Source organism: Acinonyx jubatus, chromosome A1, assembly GCF_027475565.1.
Source record: "Acinonyx jubatus isolate Ajub_Pintada_27869175 chromosome A1, VMU_Ajub_asm_v1.0, whole genome shotgun sequence".
In the NCBI taxonomy this organism is placed as follows: domain Eukaryota; kingdom Metazoa; phylum Chordata; class Mammalia; order Carnivora; family Felidae; genus Acinonyx; species Acinonyx jubatus.
The window spans coordinates 225,076,556-225,095,761 of NC_069380.1; the positions used below are offsets into that span (position 1 = coordinate 225,076,556).

Below are 19,206 nucleotides of genomic sequence, written 5' to 3' on the forward strand. Positions count from 1 at the left end.
CTACTCCAAACCACCATAATCTCTAGCGTGGATTCTCGCAACGGTATTTTGACTGGTCTCCCTGCTCCTGCCATTGCCCGGCCCCCCCTGCCCCCCCGCTGTGGTCTATTCTCAATTCAGACACTGGAAGTCCTATTCTGTCATCTCTTTGCCTCAGTCCCTGCACTGTCTTTCTATGTCACCCAAAATAAAGTGACCTGATGTGGCCCCAGCTATTCTTCTGTTTCTTCTTCCTCATTCAGCTCCAGCCACTTGCTCCTTAGCTGTTCTAGAACAGCACACTCTTGCTTCAGGGCCCTTGCCCTTCCTGTCCCCTTGACCTGGAACTCTTTTTCCCTTCAGTACTGGCATGGCTTGCTCCCTCACCTTCAGGGCTCTGTTCAAATGTCACCTCAGAGGGCACTTCAGACCCACCACAAGAAGCAGAGACCCCCACACTCCCCCTAGCCCTCCTGACCAACTTCATTGTTTCTGTTTCCTATTTTGGAATAACCTGTTACCTTCCTTTAAGATGTCAGCTAAAGAGCTGGCATGGACTTCCTGTGACTTGTTATTGCCCCTACAAGGGTGCTGTCACATTATAGGTGCTAAATAAGCATTTCCAGAATGAATGAATGAAATGTTTATTTTCAGAGGCACATCTTTGTGATGAAAAATTTAAATAGTACAAAAGGACATAAAGTTGAAAGTGTGAGAGTAAATTTTTTTCTCCTTTTTTTTTTTTAACACTTAACAGTTTATTTCCTCTTCTAGAAATTTCAAATGCTAGTATGTCAAAATTCTTTTTAATTTTTACATATAGGTATTGGTATATAGTCTACAAACTTCTCTGCATCTTAATTCTTTCACTATATTCATTGTCTTGTACATCTTTCTGTATCAAAAAAGCTTGAGAACTTTAAATTTTTTTTTAATGTTTATTTTTGAGAGAGAGAGAGAGAGAGAGAGAGAGAGAGAGAGAGGACCCATGTGAGCAGGGGAGGGGCAGAGAGAGAGAGAGAGACACACACACACACACACACACACACACACACACACACAGAATCCAAAGCAGGCTCCAGGCTCTGAGCTGTTAGCACAGAGCCTGACATGGGGCTCGAACTCACAAATGGTGAGATCATGACACGAGCCAAAGTTGGATGTTTAACCGACTAAGCCACCCACGCACCCCAGAGAACTTGAGAACTTTAGAGAACTTTAGGTGTTTGTTAAATATAGAAGTGGAAGTGATTCCAGGGTTTGTTTCAGCCTGTGTCCCCCTCAATGTTCATTTGCTTATTTTTCTTTAACTCTCTTGATTATGGGAGAAGTGAGTTACTTTTTTTTTTTTTTGCCGGTCACTGAGATTCCACCATAAGCATTCCTGCCCTTTTCCCGAAGAATTCCTCACTAAAGTTAATCCTTACAAAAATCAAAGGGCAGAGGCATTGATATCTCATCAGTCTTTTGCTGACTGCCCGTTGGAAAGTCAACAACGTTGGTGGCTGTAGTCTCTGGGAAGCTCAACATCACATGGATGGAGTTGCCATTGTTCCAGATGATAAAATAGTTATTCTAATTCACTAAAAACATATAGTGCCTTTCTCTGAAAGCTCGTGGTGTTTTTTCATGGCCGTTCCCTCCTTCCACTCTGGGCACAAGCAGAGAAGACAGGAATCATTCTTACTACACTGTCACTCAGGCAGAGGGCAGCAGGAATCAAAGGCTTATAGAAGTTTCTCATCTGCTTGATAAGAAATGTACACGGGTCTAAACAGAAAAACATGTGCCTTTCTCTGAAGTATTCTCACAGCTTCTGTGAATCATACTTGTGTGTTGACCACTGGACTCTGCCCTTAATAGCTGCATCGTCTTGGCCCAGACACCTAAACTCTCTGATTCCCTCCTTTTGGAATCACTGTGTGGACTAGAGGTGACAGATGTAGGTAATGAGGACCTGGCATTCAGTAAATGTTACTCATTATTATTGTTGCTATGATTATGGTTATTCGCAATCATCAATAACACATTCTTTATCAATGTTTCCTTTTTTTTGAGAGAGAGAGAGAGAGAGCATGAGAGTGAGAGAGTACCAGTGGGGTGGGCAGAGGGGGAGAAAAGAGAGAATCTTAAGTTGGCTCCACGCCCAGTGCAGAGCCCTATGCAAGGCTCGAGCTCATGACCATGAGATCATGATCTGAGCTGAAATCAAGAGTCAGATGCTTAACTGACTGAGCCACCCAGGTGCCTCTCAATGTTTCCTTCTGTTTCTCCTTAAGTACGTCCTATAATCAGAGTCTATAACTAAACCCCCCAAGAAAAGAAACAAAAATATGTTCTTGATGTGTGTACCATGATTGCATTGGGAAATTCCCCAGCATTTTGCAACCAATACTTCCAATACTTCCAGGGATAAAGCGCCTGGCTTGCCTGCTCATTTTCCGCACGAATAGGATGACTTCTTTTAGGCAACCTAACAACTTACTACTGCTTCAATTCAAATATAAACCCAAATGGTCCCATTTATAAAGAGGGTTTGCAAGACAGAGTAGCTGGGGGTCAGAGCTCTCGGAGATTTATTTCTTACCCTGGCGGGGTGGATGTGTTCTCGAGCCGGGCAGCTGAGGGCTTGCCGCCAGAAAGGTAGGCTCGGATCTCGGCTCTGCTACCACGATCTCGAGAGAAGTAATTCCATCTCTGTGAGCCTTTCTCCTGATCTGTAAGGTGGGAAAAACAACAGTAGCTTCCCTGCAGGATTCTCTGGGCTTAAGCGAGATAATGTAGGTGGAGCACAACGTGTTAACTATTTTTAGAGACTGCTCCGCAAGGGATGACGAAAGTGCAAGGCGGGAAATAAAACTTTGAATTAAAAGGCAAAATCAAAGTGAGCTTGGGCATTCTCCTGTATTGTCCTCTCCATTTCCAGGCTCCATATACATTCACGGCTAAGTCATTTACTTGCCTTTTTAGGAACCCACTTCCAATGAAATACAGACTCTGGAGGACCCCTGGTTGGTGTGCTTGCTGTTTATTCCCACCTTTCACATTGGACTATCACTTTATTTCCTTTGAAATTTTTTTCAAGTCCAGATGAATGCTTTATAGAGTTCGCTGTAGGAAAGCCCTCAACTTCATCACTTTGTAGATTCATCACTTTGACAGCACTGGGTGATGCTGGAGAACTGAGTGATTCATCAGTGAGTTATCAGGGTAGTTTTTTCCTTCCCAGGCACTCTTGTATTTCCTCATCAGAGTCTTTTATTTGTTAATATCATGTGATAAGAGATAATAGAAGGTATGTGCAAAGTACAGTAGGCACTCCCAGAAATAGATTGAAGATATGATTATTTAGCAATGTGTGATTTGTCTCATGTGATCATTTGTACCCAAGTACATCAAATTATTGACTCTTAGATTCCCAGAAGGGAATTGATCTAAGGGTTCCCAATCTGTTTCATAGAACACTATTCTCTAGATGTTGGTAGATTTCTGTGAAAAACATTGCCAAGTAAGTTTTGGAAATGCTGTGTACTATTTTTTCACATTTGGAGAATCTCACGCTGTACGTTGTCATGAGAAAGCCTGTTGAAACTTTTTAAGAGTTTTCAAACTGAGTTAACCATAGGCCAGCCCCTCCTTTTTCCTTAACAAATATCCATAAGGAAAGTGTATATTAGGGTGCAGTTTTGGAAATGCTATGTAGGGACAGTGGCTTAAATTTTCCATTTTTAAGTCTTGTGCACAGTTCATTTTACTGTGATGTCCCAGAAGTGTCATCTAGGTGCCGGGGGGCATGGTTCTAGTGATGTCTCTATTCCTCCAGGTGTTATATCACGTTGGCTCAAGCTCTGGGAATGAGCATGGGAGGAGCTCCCACTGGACCCGCAGGAACAGGAAAAACAGAAACTACGAAAGATATGGGTCGATGTCTCGGGAAGTATGTCGTGGTTTTCAATTGTTCCGACCAGATGGATTTCCGAGGACTTGGACGGATTTTTAAAGGTGAGGGTTATATTTTTTATTTGATGAGAAATTTAAAGCTGAGGTAGAATATCTGGTTAAGATTTATTTTGGGGGGCATCTGCGTGGCTCAGTCAGTAAAGCATCCAACTTTGGCTCAGGTCATGATCTCGCGGTCTGTGAGTTCGAGCCCCGCATTGGGCTCTGTGCTGACAGCTCAGAGCCTGGAACCCGCTTCAGATGCTGTGTCTCCCCCTCGCTCTGCCCCTCCCCTGCTCATGCTTTGTGTCTCTCTCTCTCAATAATAAATAAACGTTAAAAAAAAGATTTATTTTTCAACAACTGGCTGTATTTCAGTGTCATTTTTCAACTTTGTACAACTTTTTGGAAAATCCAAATCTTAACCACTCTTGTGTGGATCAAATGTCAACATCACTTGCCATTGTAATGTTCCTTTATCCCTGCAGGTTGGCTGTTTACAGACAGAGCGCCATATTGTGAGTTGTTTCGGGGGCACTTTATGCATAATCTATTTGTTCAAGTTTATTTTTGAACAGACTTATCTCTGGCTTGTCTTGGCAGCTGCAAAATGCTCTTTTCCTTGGCTTTCCGAAATTATATACTAATTGGATTTTCTATTTAATTTCCCTTCGAAGGATTAGCACAGTCTGGATCCTGGGGTTGTTTTGATGAATTTAACCGTATCGATTTACCAGTTCTGTCAGTGGCAGCCCAGCAAATTTCCATTATTCTGACTTGCAAAAAGGAGCGCAAAAAGTCTTTTATTTTTACCGATGGAGATAATGTGACTATGAACCCTGAATTTGGACTTTTCCTGACCATGGTAAGGAACCACAAGAAGAGCTGCTGAATTTCAGCCTTCATCTCACAGCTTTCATGCATTTCCCTCGTCTTAGGTCACTTATTTTTCATGAATGGAAATTGCGACAGTAATTTTAACTGCTGTGTGAAGGCCTTTGGTGTTAAACAAAGCTCATGTTAATAACTTGTGATGTAGTCTCTCCAGCTAAAAGGAGAGTGAGATATGTAAATGAGTTCTTCGGTTGTCAGTCCAGATTTGTTGTGTGGACATAATGAATCTTTTAGTGCCGTGCTAATGTGTGTGTGTTGCCCCATGACTGTGTCATTCATCTGTGGGTCTTATTTTCTGTACAGAATCCTGGCTATGCTGGACGGCAGGAGCTTCCTGAAAACTTGAAGATTAACTTCCGCTCCGTGGCCATGATGGTGCCCGACCGACAGATTATCATCAGGGTGAAGTTGGCTAGTTGCGGCTTCATTGACAACGTCGTTTTGGCCAGGAAGTTTTATACTCTCTACAAGCTGTGTGAGGAGCAGCTTTCTAAGCAGGTGTGATGTTCTGAAAGTCTCTCTGGACTTATGCATACTTAGTTTTTCTATTCAGTGAGGTTTGCTCATTTCAAAAAATTGTAGACTGGGGTTGTTGACAGATTACCTTACGGATACAAAGTACAAAGTTGTATTGTTATGAAATCAATTTTATATGCATAGTTTCCTGAAATACATTTAAGTAAATTAATATTTACAGCATAAAAATGAGATGAGTACTATCTGAACTGATTTAAGAGCCAAAGAATTATAAATATTAATACTTGCTCTTTATCCCACCTGTACATTAATCATAATATGTGTTGTGCGTCCTCATGGTTTTCAGGAGCCTCTCAATCATTTACTCCTCTTACTTCCAATATCTTCGACATATTGGGCCAAGCTTTGCCAATTGTCTATTTTATCTATGGTAACTTCTTTGCTAAGTTTTCTGTACTGTTTAGCGTAGCAGGTTCTGACATCATGCAGCTTTGCAGTTAAGAGGCATGAGATTAATCATGTATTACTTTTGTGTTAGTTATCTGTTGCTGTGTGACAACTTACTGGTTTAAAACAATACACAATTTATTATTTCATGGTTTCTGTAGGTCAGGAGTCCTGGTACATCTTGGCTGGATCCTCTACTTAGAGGGTAACAAGGCATCAGTCAAGTCTTGGCTCCCTGTTTGGAGAAGGATTTACTTCTAAGCTCACTCAGGTTGTTGGCAGAATTCTGTTACTTGAGGTTGAAAGACTGAGGGATTCTGTTTCTTGCTGGCTGTCAGCTGGAGAAGGCCACCTCAGTTCCTGCAGGCTGAATGCCATTCTTTGCCACATGGGATCCCCCAACACGGCCACTTGCCTTCTCAAAGTCAGCAAGGGAAAAAGGTTCTGGCAAGATGAGTGCTATGGTCTTGTATTAGGATCCTCTAGAGAAACAGAACCAATAGGATATATGTGTATATACCTGTAAGGAAATTTATTATAAGGTATTGGCTCACAGTTATGGAGGTAGAGAAGTTCCATGATCTGTTGTCTGTAAGCTGGAGACCAGCTGATGGCGTAGTTTGAAGGGTTGATGGTATAGATTCTAGTCCAAGTCTGAACACCAGACAACTAGGAGCATTGAGGACAGCAGTGGTTGATATCCCAGCCTAGCAGTAGGGCAGAGCGAGCAAATCCATCCATTCTTTCCACCTTTTTGTTCTACTGGGGTCCTCAGCACTTGAATGGTGCACTCTTACATGGGGGAGGGCCATCTTCTTTACTCAGTCCACCAGTTCAAATGCTAATCTCTTCCAGAAACTTCTTTGGAGACACACCCACAAATAATGTTAATCAGCTCTCTGGGCATCTTGTGACCCAGTCAGACTGACACATAAAATTAACCATCACACATCTTATGTAATGTGACCACATGAACACATACACGGAAATTACATATGGCCAGTCATCGTTGCTGTATTATATTGGTTAAAACAAGCCTAGCTCCTACCATACTCAAAGGGAAAAGATTATACAGGGACACAGACACCAGGAGGTGGAGATCATGCCACAAATTTCTGGGACATATAAATAAAAATTACTGAAAGAATACACTAAATAATAATACACTGCAATAAACATAAAACTGTAACACAAATAAAATCTCTTAACATATACAATACTTTGGTTCCTCTCTACTCTAGTCTCCATTCCAAACTTCTTTGACTCTAGATTATTTTTTTATACCCCAAGCTCAATTAAATTACTTTCCCACTGAAAATGCTCTTTGTTTCTTCTGCTTATTGAAGCCTTTACTCACCCATTCTCCTTTTTTCTTCTGTCAAAGAAATATTTTTCCATGCTGTTTCTTGCATGTAGAAAACTCCCACATCACTGACTCCTGTCTCCTTCTTCTCTACTATTTCGTTTCTACTTTTCTTCATGCCCACAGCCCTGCTCATAGGTCGTTGTCATGAAATGAGCCAACGTGCCCAAAACAGTTGGCCCCGTGCTGATCTCTGGGTGAGCATTCCAAGAATCTCACTTCATGCCCACAGATTTAACTGAGTCCAGCTCTGAGAAATTTTCCTTAATTAGTTCCACACATCAGCACTTTCAAGTCATGGTCACTTTTTAGTGAGTTTGCTCACATTTTTACCTTTTTACCTCTATTAGAATTTAAACTCCTTGAAGGCGGGAACTCAGTCCAAATATTTTTATGTGCTCCATCCTCCAAATGATTTGTCTGAAGTGAGGCATACTGCTCCCAGTTACCTTAGCCCCTAATTGTTTTTTTTTTCTATGTGGTAAAGCATATATAACATTAAATTTGCCATCTTCACCGTTCGTAAATGTACAGTTCAGTAGTATTCAGGATACTTACAATGCTATGAAACTGATCTCCATAACGTTTTCATCTTGCAAAACTCTGTACCCATTAAATAGAAATTCTTCTCTTGCTGCTCTCTCAGCCCCTGATGACCAACAGCCTACTTGTTTCCATGCATCTTCCTACTTTAGATACCTCATGCAAATGGGATTGTAAGCATTTGTCTTTTTTGACTGGCTTATTTTGCTTAGCATAATGTCCTCTCGGTTTACCCGTGGTGGAGGATATGGCAGGATTTGCTTCCTTTTTATGACTGAAGAAAGGATGCCGCATTTTCATTTTCCTGTTCATCTGAAGGTGGGCATTTGGGTTGCTTCTGTCTCTTGGCTGTTGTGAATACTGTTGCTGTCATTATGGGTGTGCAACTGCCTCTTTGAGATCCTGCTTTCAATTATTTGGATATATACTCAAAAGAGGGGTTTCTGGATCCTATGGTGGTTCTATTTTCAATTTTTTGAGCAACTGGCATACTGTTTTCCATAGTGGTTAGATAATCAGTTTTTAATTATTCACTTTATAGGTGATAAAATTTGTTATGATTTGAGTTTTTACAGGTGTGTATCAAGGGAATAACAAAGCTGGGGCTTGGCTTTCTGGTTTGTCCTTATTTTTCCCCGCTCTAGGTAATCCTAGAATAGGACTACTTTTCTTCCTTCTTAAAACCTGTCTTTTTGCCTATCAGTGTGTGTGTGTATGTATATATACACACATTCCTGGTTCAGAGTTTTAGCTTTAGAGATATGAGGACATTTTCCTATGGATGACTGATTAAGAAGAGGCTCAGGGAGACGTGTATACTCTAAGAGGAAATTTATTCCTTTCTCCCTGTCAAGATATATTTATTAGCTCTGATCTAAGGGCTTAAATTAGTGATTGTCCATGAGAGAACTCTTTTGGATATTCTCAGTTTGCTCTAAAAATACATACTGATAAAAATTTATTGCTTCACTAACTACAATTTTTTTCTAAAGGAAAATTAGCATTTATTCGTTATTGTGAAGAGGTCTTTTGTCAAGTTTGTATCGTTTTCATGCGCAAGTTAATACTGAAAATAAGCCCGCTGTACCTCACATTCTTCAGGTACATTATGATTTTGGTCTGCGGAACATTCTGTCAGTTCTGCGAACACTGGGAGCCGCAAAAAGAGCCAACCCCACAGATACGGAATCAACAATCGTCATGCGTGTTCTGCGAGACATGAATCTTTCTAAACTAGTAAGATTCACAGATGGAAATGTTCCACCAACTTAGATATCAGTTCAGCTAGCTAAGCACAAATGAGATTTAGAAATATTTATTTAAAATACTCATTTAAAATGCTTAATAATCAGCCAAAGTGCTGGAGAGCCTAACTTTAGACTTTTTCAGACGTTGCTTTTGTGGTAACTCATATCTAGTCTAACATCTGCCTATTTCGATAGAATTCAAATGGATTTTTAAAAATCCACATGTTAAGTTTCCAAATACCTTGAAATACTTTTGGGTTTTAGAGCTAAAATCTCACCTTCTTTAAAGTCTGTAGAACCCAGCAGGAAGTGATATGTAAATTTAACCAGTGTGTAATTTCACACTCTCTCATTTCATAGGTGAGACTGAAAATCAATTGTTCAGTGTCAGTGAATCTATGTACAGGGTGACAGATGGTATATTTTTTTTCAAGATAAAAGGGTGGAGCAAATTCCAATTCATGAATTTGTTACTATCTCTTATTTCAATTATTATTTTTAAAATTTCAATTAGAAATTGTAGGTTATGTGGTAATTCCCCGAACTGAATATTATTTTATGGAGAGGTTGTCATATGGGCACTATTTTCTTTTCTTTCATCTCCTTCCTTCATTTTCTTCTCTTCTTCCTCCCTTTTCCTCCCCCTTTCCTTTCTAAAATAATTTTTAATTTATGGGAAACATGAGGAACATATTCTTCCACTTCAATGAAGGTGACATTTTACTTATTATCATAAAATAATTTGGTATGTTCAGCATTTTCAGTTTATCTGTGCATTGTTATGATTGTGCCAAAATAGTTGGTCCAGTTTCTCTTTCTTTTCTCTCTTAGATTGATGAAGATGAACCCTTATTTTTGAGTTTGATTGAAGATCTCTTCCCAAATATTCTTCTGGACAAAGCAGGTTACCCTGAACTGGCGATGGCGATTAGTAGGCAGGTAATGTATCTCTCAGGACATCCAGCTCTGTCCGTGTCTCTTTCATCCGAATTTCATGGGTGTCAGGTGCAGCTGATGTATTGCAGATCCGTGGGTTTCAAGAACAACACCCAAGATGATGGCTACTGTTTTCGGGGAGGCTGTTACACGCCATTGACAGAGCTTCTCCAGCCACACAGTCCCCTGCTGTCCCACAAGCACATCTGGTTGGCCACATATTAGTGGGCCCACTATGGATGGAAACCATGCCGCACCAGATTCTGAAATGAAGTATGATGAGCGAGCGGGGCGAGTGGGGCTCAGCTGGCTGGCGAGTCTTCCTCGACTTGGCTTTGTCTGTGGCCCTGGTGCTTCCGCATGGCTTTGATCTCTGGACTCCCGCCCTGAAGTGTCACTCGCAGTGATCTCACGTGGCTCCTCAACTGTCATTCTTTTCCCCCAGGCCTAGGATCACCTGTGATTTCTTCCTCAGGCTCTGGGGATCTGCCATGTTATGTGAGGCATTAGGTGTCTGGATTTCCTATGAGACTTGGTGCAGCTGTACGTTTTTCTAGTTTTCCTAGGAATGAAGACGAGTCATGTAAACCTTGTGCCACGGTTTACTTTCCTGCAAAGAAGAGTTTGGGGGAAGAAAAGTTTTATAGAAATAGTGATTGGCTCACATTTATAAAGTACATTTCAATTTGTTTAAGATATTTGTTAACAAAAATCAAATACGGCAGTACTTAATGGATATTTTCCTTTTAAAAATCAAGATACAAAAATCTTAATCTGATCAGGTAAGAGTGATAATTCATTTTGCAAATGAATTATCATCGTATGGCTGAATTATCTAAAAAGCTTAGTATAAAGTAATGTATAAGATGACTAACAGCGTAATTTGTAGCATATGAAAAATCTGAAGAGCATATACATAGCATGAAATGACATGTGATTATTATCCAACAATTATTTAAATAAAAATAAAAACATCATTTATAGTGGGGTTAAGCGTAGCATGATGGTTAAGAGCATGGACCACGGAGCTTAGTTTCTTGGGTTCGGATTCCCACTCTGTAACTTTACAAGTAATAATCTTGGGTAAATTGGTTGGCTTCTCTGTGCCTCAGTTTCCTTCTCTGTAAAAGAAAGATAGTGACAGTACTAATCTTGTAGTGTTATTATGAATATTGAACTTAGACTAGTGTTTGGCAGAATAACTTTCATGTGTGTGTTTGACATAAAAACTCAGTAGATTTATAGACAGTTTGAGTTTTAGATGGAATTTCAGTCAACTAGGTGTGCTACCAACTTTTCCAGTTATTAAATATCACCTTTTAAATTAAACATTTAAAATACATTTTGATACATGAGTCTTTATTCTTAAGTTGCTCCTAAGACATATATTCAAGGATGTATTAATATAAATGTATTCAATTCCCAAAGGCAAATGCAGAGGTTTCTTGTTGCCTTGGGATAACATTTTGAATATTCAACCTATGGTCTTTGCATATATATATGCCATATATATATATAAATTTTTTATTTTAAGTAAACTCCACGCCACACATGGGGCTCAAACTTATAACCCTGAGATAAAAAGTCACATGCTCCACTGACTGGGCCTGCCAGGCACCCCAGCAATATATTGTTCATTGTGGTAAAATATATAATTTAAAATTTAGCATTTTAATCATTTTTAAGTATACTGTTAAGTGGCGTTAAGTACATTTCACATTATTGTGCAAAACATCGTCACCACCCATGTTCAGCACTTTTTTCACCTCCCCGAACTGAAACTCCATGCCCGTTAAATAGTAACTGTCTTTCCTCTATCCCCCTCCTCAATGTCTGTGCTTAGTTTGAGCTCAGTGGAAGGTCCAGATTGCTGTCGAAGTGGCCCAATGTGGGGCTTTGTTTATGTTTTCAGGTTGAAGAAGCTGGTTTAATTAACCATCCTCCTTGGAAACTGAAAGTTATCCAGCTGTTTGAGACACAGAGAGTGCGACACGGAATGATGACCCTGGGGCCCAGTGGAGCGGGGAAGACCACTTGTATCCACACCTTGATGAAAGCCATGACAGGTAAGGGGGTGGTCAAGCTATGTTGCTCCGGGCAACACATTAAATCACTGTGACACATTTGGATGCTCCAAGAGGGACATGCTCTACTGATTATTGGGCACATTTTAGAGATAGTGTATTATAATAATGAACTGGAGGGGAAAACTTCTTTGCAGCTTTATTGAGATATAACTGACACATAGTATTGTATAAGTTTCATGTGTACAGTGTATTGATTTGAAGCAATTGTATGTTGCAGAATGATTACCACCATTAGCTTTGACCCCCATCTCATCACACAGTTACTTTCCATTTCTTTTTTGTGGTGAGAACATTTAAGATCTACTCATCTAGCAACTTGTTCAATTATATGATACAGTGTAATTAACTATGATCATGATGCTATATGTACATTATGCTATAATGTATGTCAGATCCTCATCCTTGTGAATCTTTTAACTGGAAGTTTGTACTCTTTGTCTGATATCTCTCCATTTCCCTACACCTTAACCCCTGGTAACCACCATTCTACAATCTGTTTTCCAGGGTTTCATTTTTTTTTAGATTCCATACGTAAATGATACCATACAGGATTTATCTTTCCCTGTGTGACTGACTTCATTTAGCGTGACATTCTCGAGGTTCATCCGTGTCGTCATGTCATTGCAAATGGCAGGATGTCCTTCTTGCGTGTGGTTGAATTATATATATATGTCACATTTCTTGAATTCTTTCTCTTATTAATGGGCATTTACATCATTTCCGTATCTTAGCTTCTATGAATAATGCTGCATGAAAACAAATTTTAAACAGCGACTTTATGTACTGTGTTATGTGTTTTACTTATGTTATGTCATTTAATTTTCACCATGATCTTGAGATGTGGTTCTGACCATCCCCATTTTGTACAAAAATGTTGAGCTTCAAGTTCAGAAATGCTACAGGTTGTGAAGACAGTAAGGTCAGGGCCCACTAATGAAAAATCTGGACGTTTCCCATTATAACATGGTACTTCCCAATGAGTTAATACAATGTGCTACCTCTCAAGTAAATTAAAAAAAATAATTTCAATTTCAACTCCCCAAATCATCCTAATCGTAAACTAATTTCCCACCAAGAATCAGATATTTTTCTGGTGAAGTTCAAGAGATGCCTTTAATTCCCAGATCTCCCTTAGCCTTATATCTAATTCCCTACCTAGCCCAAGGTCATCCAAAGATTATGGGCATTGCCACATTTGTGACTATCCCTGTATTTTCTGATTGGACATTGATGTTTCCCATACTAAAAGTACTGTGTAGGCAGCTCTGAGCCATGGCAGATTTGAGTCCCAAAATTTCACAGAACTTCAGCCGTTGGATTGCATCACACATGGTCCCATGGGGAAAAGGTGCCTGGCTGGGTTTCCAGTCCGCTCATGAAACTCCAGTGCACTGATGCTGAGTTGTGGCGGTGGAGACTGCTCTGTGTTTGCTCTAGGGACCTGCACGTGTTGGGTTTAGTCTCGGTGCCCTCAGCTAGGGGGCAAAGTGAGTTCTGTACGTTAAGACTCCAGCACGGGGTGTTCACACTGAGACAGAATTGTGCTCTCAGCTCTCACTTACCTTTGCCAAAACCGAGAGCACACACCTGCAAGACTTACCGTGTGGTTTTCATGTGCTGTTGAGACTCTGTTTGGGGATTTTTATATAGCTTTAAAATGATGTGTTCTCTCAAATTATGCTTAATAATACTTTTGTTGTTGTTGTGTAGCTGCCTTCTGTTAGCAATAAACTACAAATGCACCTGGTAAAGTGAGTTGAACAAAATGAGTACTAAATGTTAAACAATAGTGATACATTATGTATAATATGTCTAAATTATGTAATCCATATGGCATCGCTGGTTTTGGAGAAGTTCTTTGCAAAGATGAATTAATCATTAGACTACTTGCTGTCGATTAACCTGTTCTTGGTTTTCATACGTAGGGCAAACATTCGTTATCTTGAGCAAAACATTGTCTAATGCCGAAAACACTAATAATCCCAAAGATTGAGAAGGTAATTGCATTGAACTTGTACTAGACCCATGTATATCTGTTTCCTTATTCATCATGTATTTATTTATCAAATATCTTTAATGTTCTGTACGTGAGGTTCTGCTAGGTTCTGTAGCAGAAGTGGGGAAGCAGGCGTGAAAACCAAAGGCCATGCCTTCAAGGAGCGGGATAACCCAGACAGTTATTAGTCAACATGGAATCACTATGAGAAGATTTGGACAGTTATGCTGTGAGCAGGCAAAGGAGATCAGAAACCTTTCTAAGGAATTCTAGGAAGGCTTACAGAGCAGGTGCCACTTCAGCTGAAGATTGAGGGTTGAGTAGCAGATGGATGCAAGGCATTCTTAGCAGAACAAAGAGCCTGTGCAGATAGGAGAGACTCCAGAGAGCATGGCATGCCCAGAAAGTGCACTGGTGTGGATAAAAGGTAGTCTGTGTGTGGGGGTGGGAGTGGGGAAGGTGAGAAGGTATATATAGTACGTGCTCCTGGTGCCCACCACCACACCCCTTTGACCCTGTCCTGGTACAGGTGCAGCTGTTGGTCAGTTTCTCCCACAAATGCCAGGGGTGTCTCCCAGTTTTTCAGCATTATGACTTTCCTAGAATCTAGGGAACTGGTTCAGCCTGGAAGAGAGTGGGCATTAATGCCCCTGAGGCAGCCATACCCTCAAACAGTGGCAGAAGTTGGGTTGAAGGCAAGTGTCCTACCTCCTCATGTCCATCAGAGGGACACTACATCTGTGGCCACCTCCCAAATGAGCCCATTCTTGGATTTCTCTCATTTTCTGTTTCATTCTCTCTTTCCCCTGACTTCAAACTCCCCATACCCGTATCCTTGTTTGAGGCTTTCCTTTTAGGGGGCATTCAAATTAGTGCAATAGAGCTTTGTAAGTTATGCTAAGTACTTAGATTTTATTTTGCAGGTGATGGGAAGCCATTGGGCTGGGGAGTGGTATGATCAACGCTGTGTGTAGATGACCATCCTGTGGCCATGTGGAGAATGGGCCACGGGACAGGAGGGATGGTCTGGAGTCCATAAAGAGGCAGCAGCAAGAAAGTGTACCTACTCTAGGGGCAGAATCCATGAAGGTGGAGTGATCAGGACAGTCAAGAAATGCCTAGGAAGAGAATTAAGAGGATTCGGTTTAAGTCAGCAAAACTAAAAGGCAACCAATGGAATGGGAGAAGATATTTGCAAATGACATATCAGATAAAGGGTTATAAAGAACTTATCAAACTCAACACATAAAAAGTAAGTAATCTAGTGAAAAAATGGACAAAAGACATGAATAGACACTTTTCCAAAGAAGAGATCCAGATGGCGAACAGCCACATGAAAAGATGCTCAACATCACTCATCAGGGAAATACAAATCAAAACCACAACAAGATACACCCTCACACCAGTCAGAATGGCTACAATGAACAACTCAGGCAACAATAGATGTTGGCGAGGATGTAGAGAAGAGGAACCCTTTTGCATTGCTGGTGGGAATGGAAAACAGTATGGAGGTTCCTCAAAAAATTAAAAACAGAGCTACCCTATGACCCAGCAATTGCACTACTAGGTCTTTATCCGAAGGATGCAGGTGTGCTGTTTTGAAGGGGCACATTCACCCCAATGTTTATAGCAGCACTATTGACAATGGCAAAAGTATGGAAAGATCCGAAATGTCCATTGACTGACAAATGGATAAAGAGGACGTGGTATATATACACAATAGAATATTTACTTGGTGATGAAAACGAATGAAATCTTGCCACTTGTGATAATGTGGATGGAACTCGAGTGTATTATGCTAGGCAAAACAAGTCAGTCAGAGAAAGACATATATGACTTCATTCATATGTGGCAATAAGAAACAAAACAGATTAACATAAGGGAAGGGAAGCAAAAATAAGATAAAAACAGAGAGGGAGACAAACCATAAGAGACTCTTAAATATAGAGTACAAACTGAGGGTTGCTGGCGGGGTGTTGGGTGGGGGGATGGGCTAGATGGGAGATGGGCATTAAGGAGGACACTTGTTGGGATGAGCACTGGGTGTTGTATGTAAGTGATGAATCCCTAAATTCTATTCCTGAAATCATTATTATACGATATGTTAACTAACATGGATTTCATTAAAAAATAATAATAAAAGGAGGAATTAGTTTAACCAACCTTTTGAAAGTAAAGCATTTTTTTCTTGTAGTCATCTTATAAACATGTTTTGGTATTTCATTTTTTTGGTCATAAATTAAAAAAATATTATGCAAGTGTAGTTGACATACAATGTTATATTGGTTTCAGGCATATAACATAGTGACTCAATAATTCTGTACCAAAATGTTACAGTATTTAAAATTGAAATGATACAATTCTACGTACTACCATAATGAAATAATTAAAAAAATTTTTTTTAATGTTTATTTATTGTTGAGAGAGAGTGAGAGAGCACACACATGAGCCAGGGAGGGGCAGAGATAGAGGGAGACACAGAATCCGAAGCGGACTCCAGGCTCTGAGCTGTCAGCACAGAGCCCGACGTGAGGCTTGAACCATGAGATCATGACCTGAGCCGAAGTCTGACGTTTAACCCACTCAGCCACCCAGGCGCCCCCATAATGAAATCATTTTTGATAGTTTTTCTTATATGGGCAGCAGATCAAGTCATTTTTACTTATGATACTATCATAGTCTTTAAAAAAATGTTTATTTATTTATTTTGAGAAAGAGAGAGAGAGTGAGCAGGGAAGGGGGCAGAGAGAAAGGGAGACAGACAATCCCAATCAGTCTGCAGCACAGAGCCCGTTGCAGGGCTCGAAACCACAAACCGCGAGATCATGACCTGAGTTGAAACCAAGAGTTGGACACTTAACTGACTGAGCCACCTAGACACCCTAATACTGTCATACTCTTTAAGAGCTTGCTGGCCTTTAGGTAAAAGATATAGTTTTGCTAGTCTTATGGATATCATTTATTGAAGAAGCTGAGTTGTGATGCAGTTTCCCTTCAGCGTTGTAAAATACTGCAAATAATTACCCCGAGTCTTTTTGTGATTTAAAAAAAGAGAACTATGGTCTAATTTTCTAAATGGGTTTTAGTGGGTTTTAACACCTTTTTCAATGTGCATAGTTATTATGTATGTTTGCCTGTGTTTGTCAACCTTTCGCACAGTATGTAATGTTTCAGCATCAATTTTTATCATTTTATACTTTAAACCTTATTCTTCACTTTTCTGCTTATTAACCACAGTCCCTTATGTACAGAATCTAGCTTATTTAGGAGTAGTTTTGGGGTGTGAAAGAGTCAAAGACCTTTTTTGAATTTGGCTATAAAAGAAAAGTCCTTGATTCCTGAAACATTAGTTTCGCTTAGTTTTTTTTTTTTTTTTTTTCCAAACGAGTAAGAACACATCTCAGCAAATTGAAGTCGGGAATGCAGAGAATGCAGCAGCTTCTGGGTGGTATTTCAGAGACCAGGCTTAATCCAATATATCATAAATCAAAAGATTTTTGAGCTGTGAAATTGGAAGAACTTCCAGATTACATTAATTCCTTCATCCATGCCAACATGGTATCCTTCCCCCACCCCCATTATGTTTCCTGCAGCTTGCTTTTACAGAAGATAGAAACAAAAGTATGTTAGTCCATAAGATGTAACGATGTTAATTATGATACCTTGGAATGCAGGAAGACATAATGTTTTCGTGTAATTTTGTATTTTTCCTATTTTGAACACCTGTTGACAGTACATTGCAATTAGTACAGTGTTACCTAATGATGGCTTGCTCTACATCTGCGTTGTTTAAACGTTGTTTTGGATTTACTTGGTACAGATTGTGGAAAACCACACCGGGAAATGAGGATGAATCCCAAAGCGATTACAGCCCCACAGATGTTTGGTCGACTTGATGTGGCCACAAATGATTGGACTGATGGGATATTTTCAACTCTTTGGAGGAAAACGTTGAGAGCTAAGAAAGGTAGGAAATGAAGTGTTATTTCCGACGTGTACTTCTAGATAAAATCTTAGGGTGCCTATTTAGAATTAGTAGAACAACTGTATTCTCCATACGAGGAGACCAGCAAGTCCTGAATCAGTATATTTGTCAATGTTGAAATACTGAAACTATCGATTAGTATATTTAAAATCCCCCTCTCCCACCTTTTTTTCTTTGTTGTTATTACAAAGGGAATGATTTTCCTTTTCAATAAGTGTTTTTGTATCCCTGTGATATCTTAGAATAAAATAGAAAGAAAAAGCTGTTAAGGAAAATTGATAGTGTTGAATAAAGTGACTCTACCATAACCATTTCCCTGAATCTTTTAAAAATGTTATTTTTGTTTAAGCATAGCCTATTTTTAGAATACTGATCCCCCTATAAAATCGCAGGGGGAAATGGGCTTCTTTGGGAAGAAATTTGCATGTATCAAAAACAAAGTCTCTATTGAACTAACAAATATTGCTGTTTAGACGCACACTGGTGTTTGGTTATCCTGTGAAGAAACTCGTTAAGGGCTAGTGGTTCACTCTGAATGAGCTCTTACTTTTGGAGTCTCTAAATTGAACCCAATGTTCCTGGGATACAGGCTCAGATGGAAGAGGTGATATCAACTCTCCTGTCCTCGTGTTTTCTCACTCTCGAGTAAGTGGGAGAAAGGCATAGTGAATGCACTTGCGGGGAGAAGGAAGGATGCAGGAGAAGGAAAAGATACTGGGGACATTTCTTCATGAGTCTTGTCTTTGGAACACTGTCTACTGAGAAACGTTTAAGGTGGCGCCACTCATTTAGGGAACGGAGCTCAGCAACCTAACATCAGTTGTCAAAAGAGGCATGAACATGTATAATTTCTAAAGTGTGCTCATATTAGACATTGTTGTTTTACTGGAAATAAATGGAAGTTTGTCTCTGTCTTGTTCCAGTAATCCTATGTAAACACATATGCAGTGCCCAGTGCTACCCCAAAGAATGGGAGCTCAAAGCAGTGTTTTTTTCCCCTCTTTAAAGAAGGCAACATACCTTTTCTAAGTGACTCGGGTGTTTAGATCATCATTTTACTTAAATTCAGTCGACTGAGCATAATTAAGATTTTTAAAAGCATTTTATTTGACACATAATATTTTACAGCTGTGGCACAGTAAATAAAGACTAGAGTTCCAAAGTTGGTCATGGTGTCAGTAAGAGAAACTAGAGATTAAGAAATTAGGAGGAATTATTAAACCAGGTGCCGACATTTGCGATGGCATTCCTTTGACCATTCTGCTGATGCTTGTCACTTTTTTTTTTTTTTTTACTTCCAAATATCTCCTTAA

The 19,206-nt window shown here is 39.8% G+C and overlaps 1 protein-coding gene across 2 annotated transcripts in view; it reads left to right on the forward strand.

Annotated features, from left to right (window-relative positions):
- Positions 1-19,206, forward strand: part of DNAH5 (dynein axonemal heavy chain 5) — a 283,808-nt gene that overhangs the window by 148,730 nt on the left and 115,872 nt on the right. For both annotated transcript variants that reach the window (XM_027074356.2, XM_053202043.1), the window contains exons 36-42: positions 3,803-3,981; positions 4,596-4,783; positions 5,116-5,310; positions 8,744-8,878; positions 9,721-9,828; positions 11,738-11,891; positions 17,729-17,875. In XM_027074356.2, coding sequence (XP_026930157.2) covers positions 3,803-3,981; positions 4,596-4,783; positions 5,116-5,310; positions 8,744-8,878; positions 9,721-9,828; positions 11,738-11,891; positions 17,729-17,875 — 1,106 coding nt within the window. The remainder of the gene's footprint in view (positions 1-3,802; positions 3,982-4,595; positions 4,784-5,115; positions 5,311-8,743; positions 8,879-9,720; positions 9,829-11,737; positions 11,892-17,728; positions 17,876-19,206) is intronic.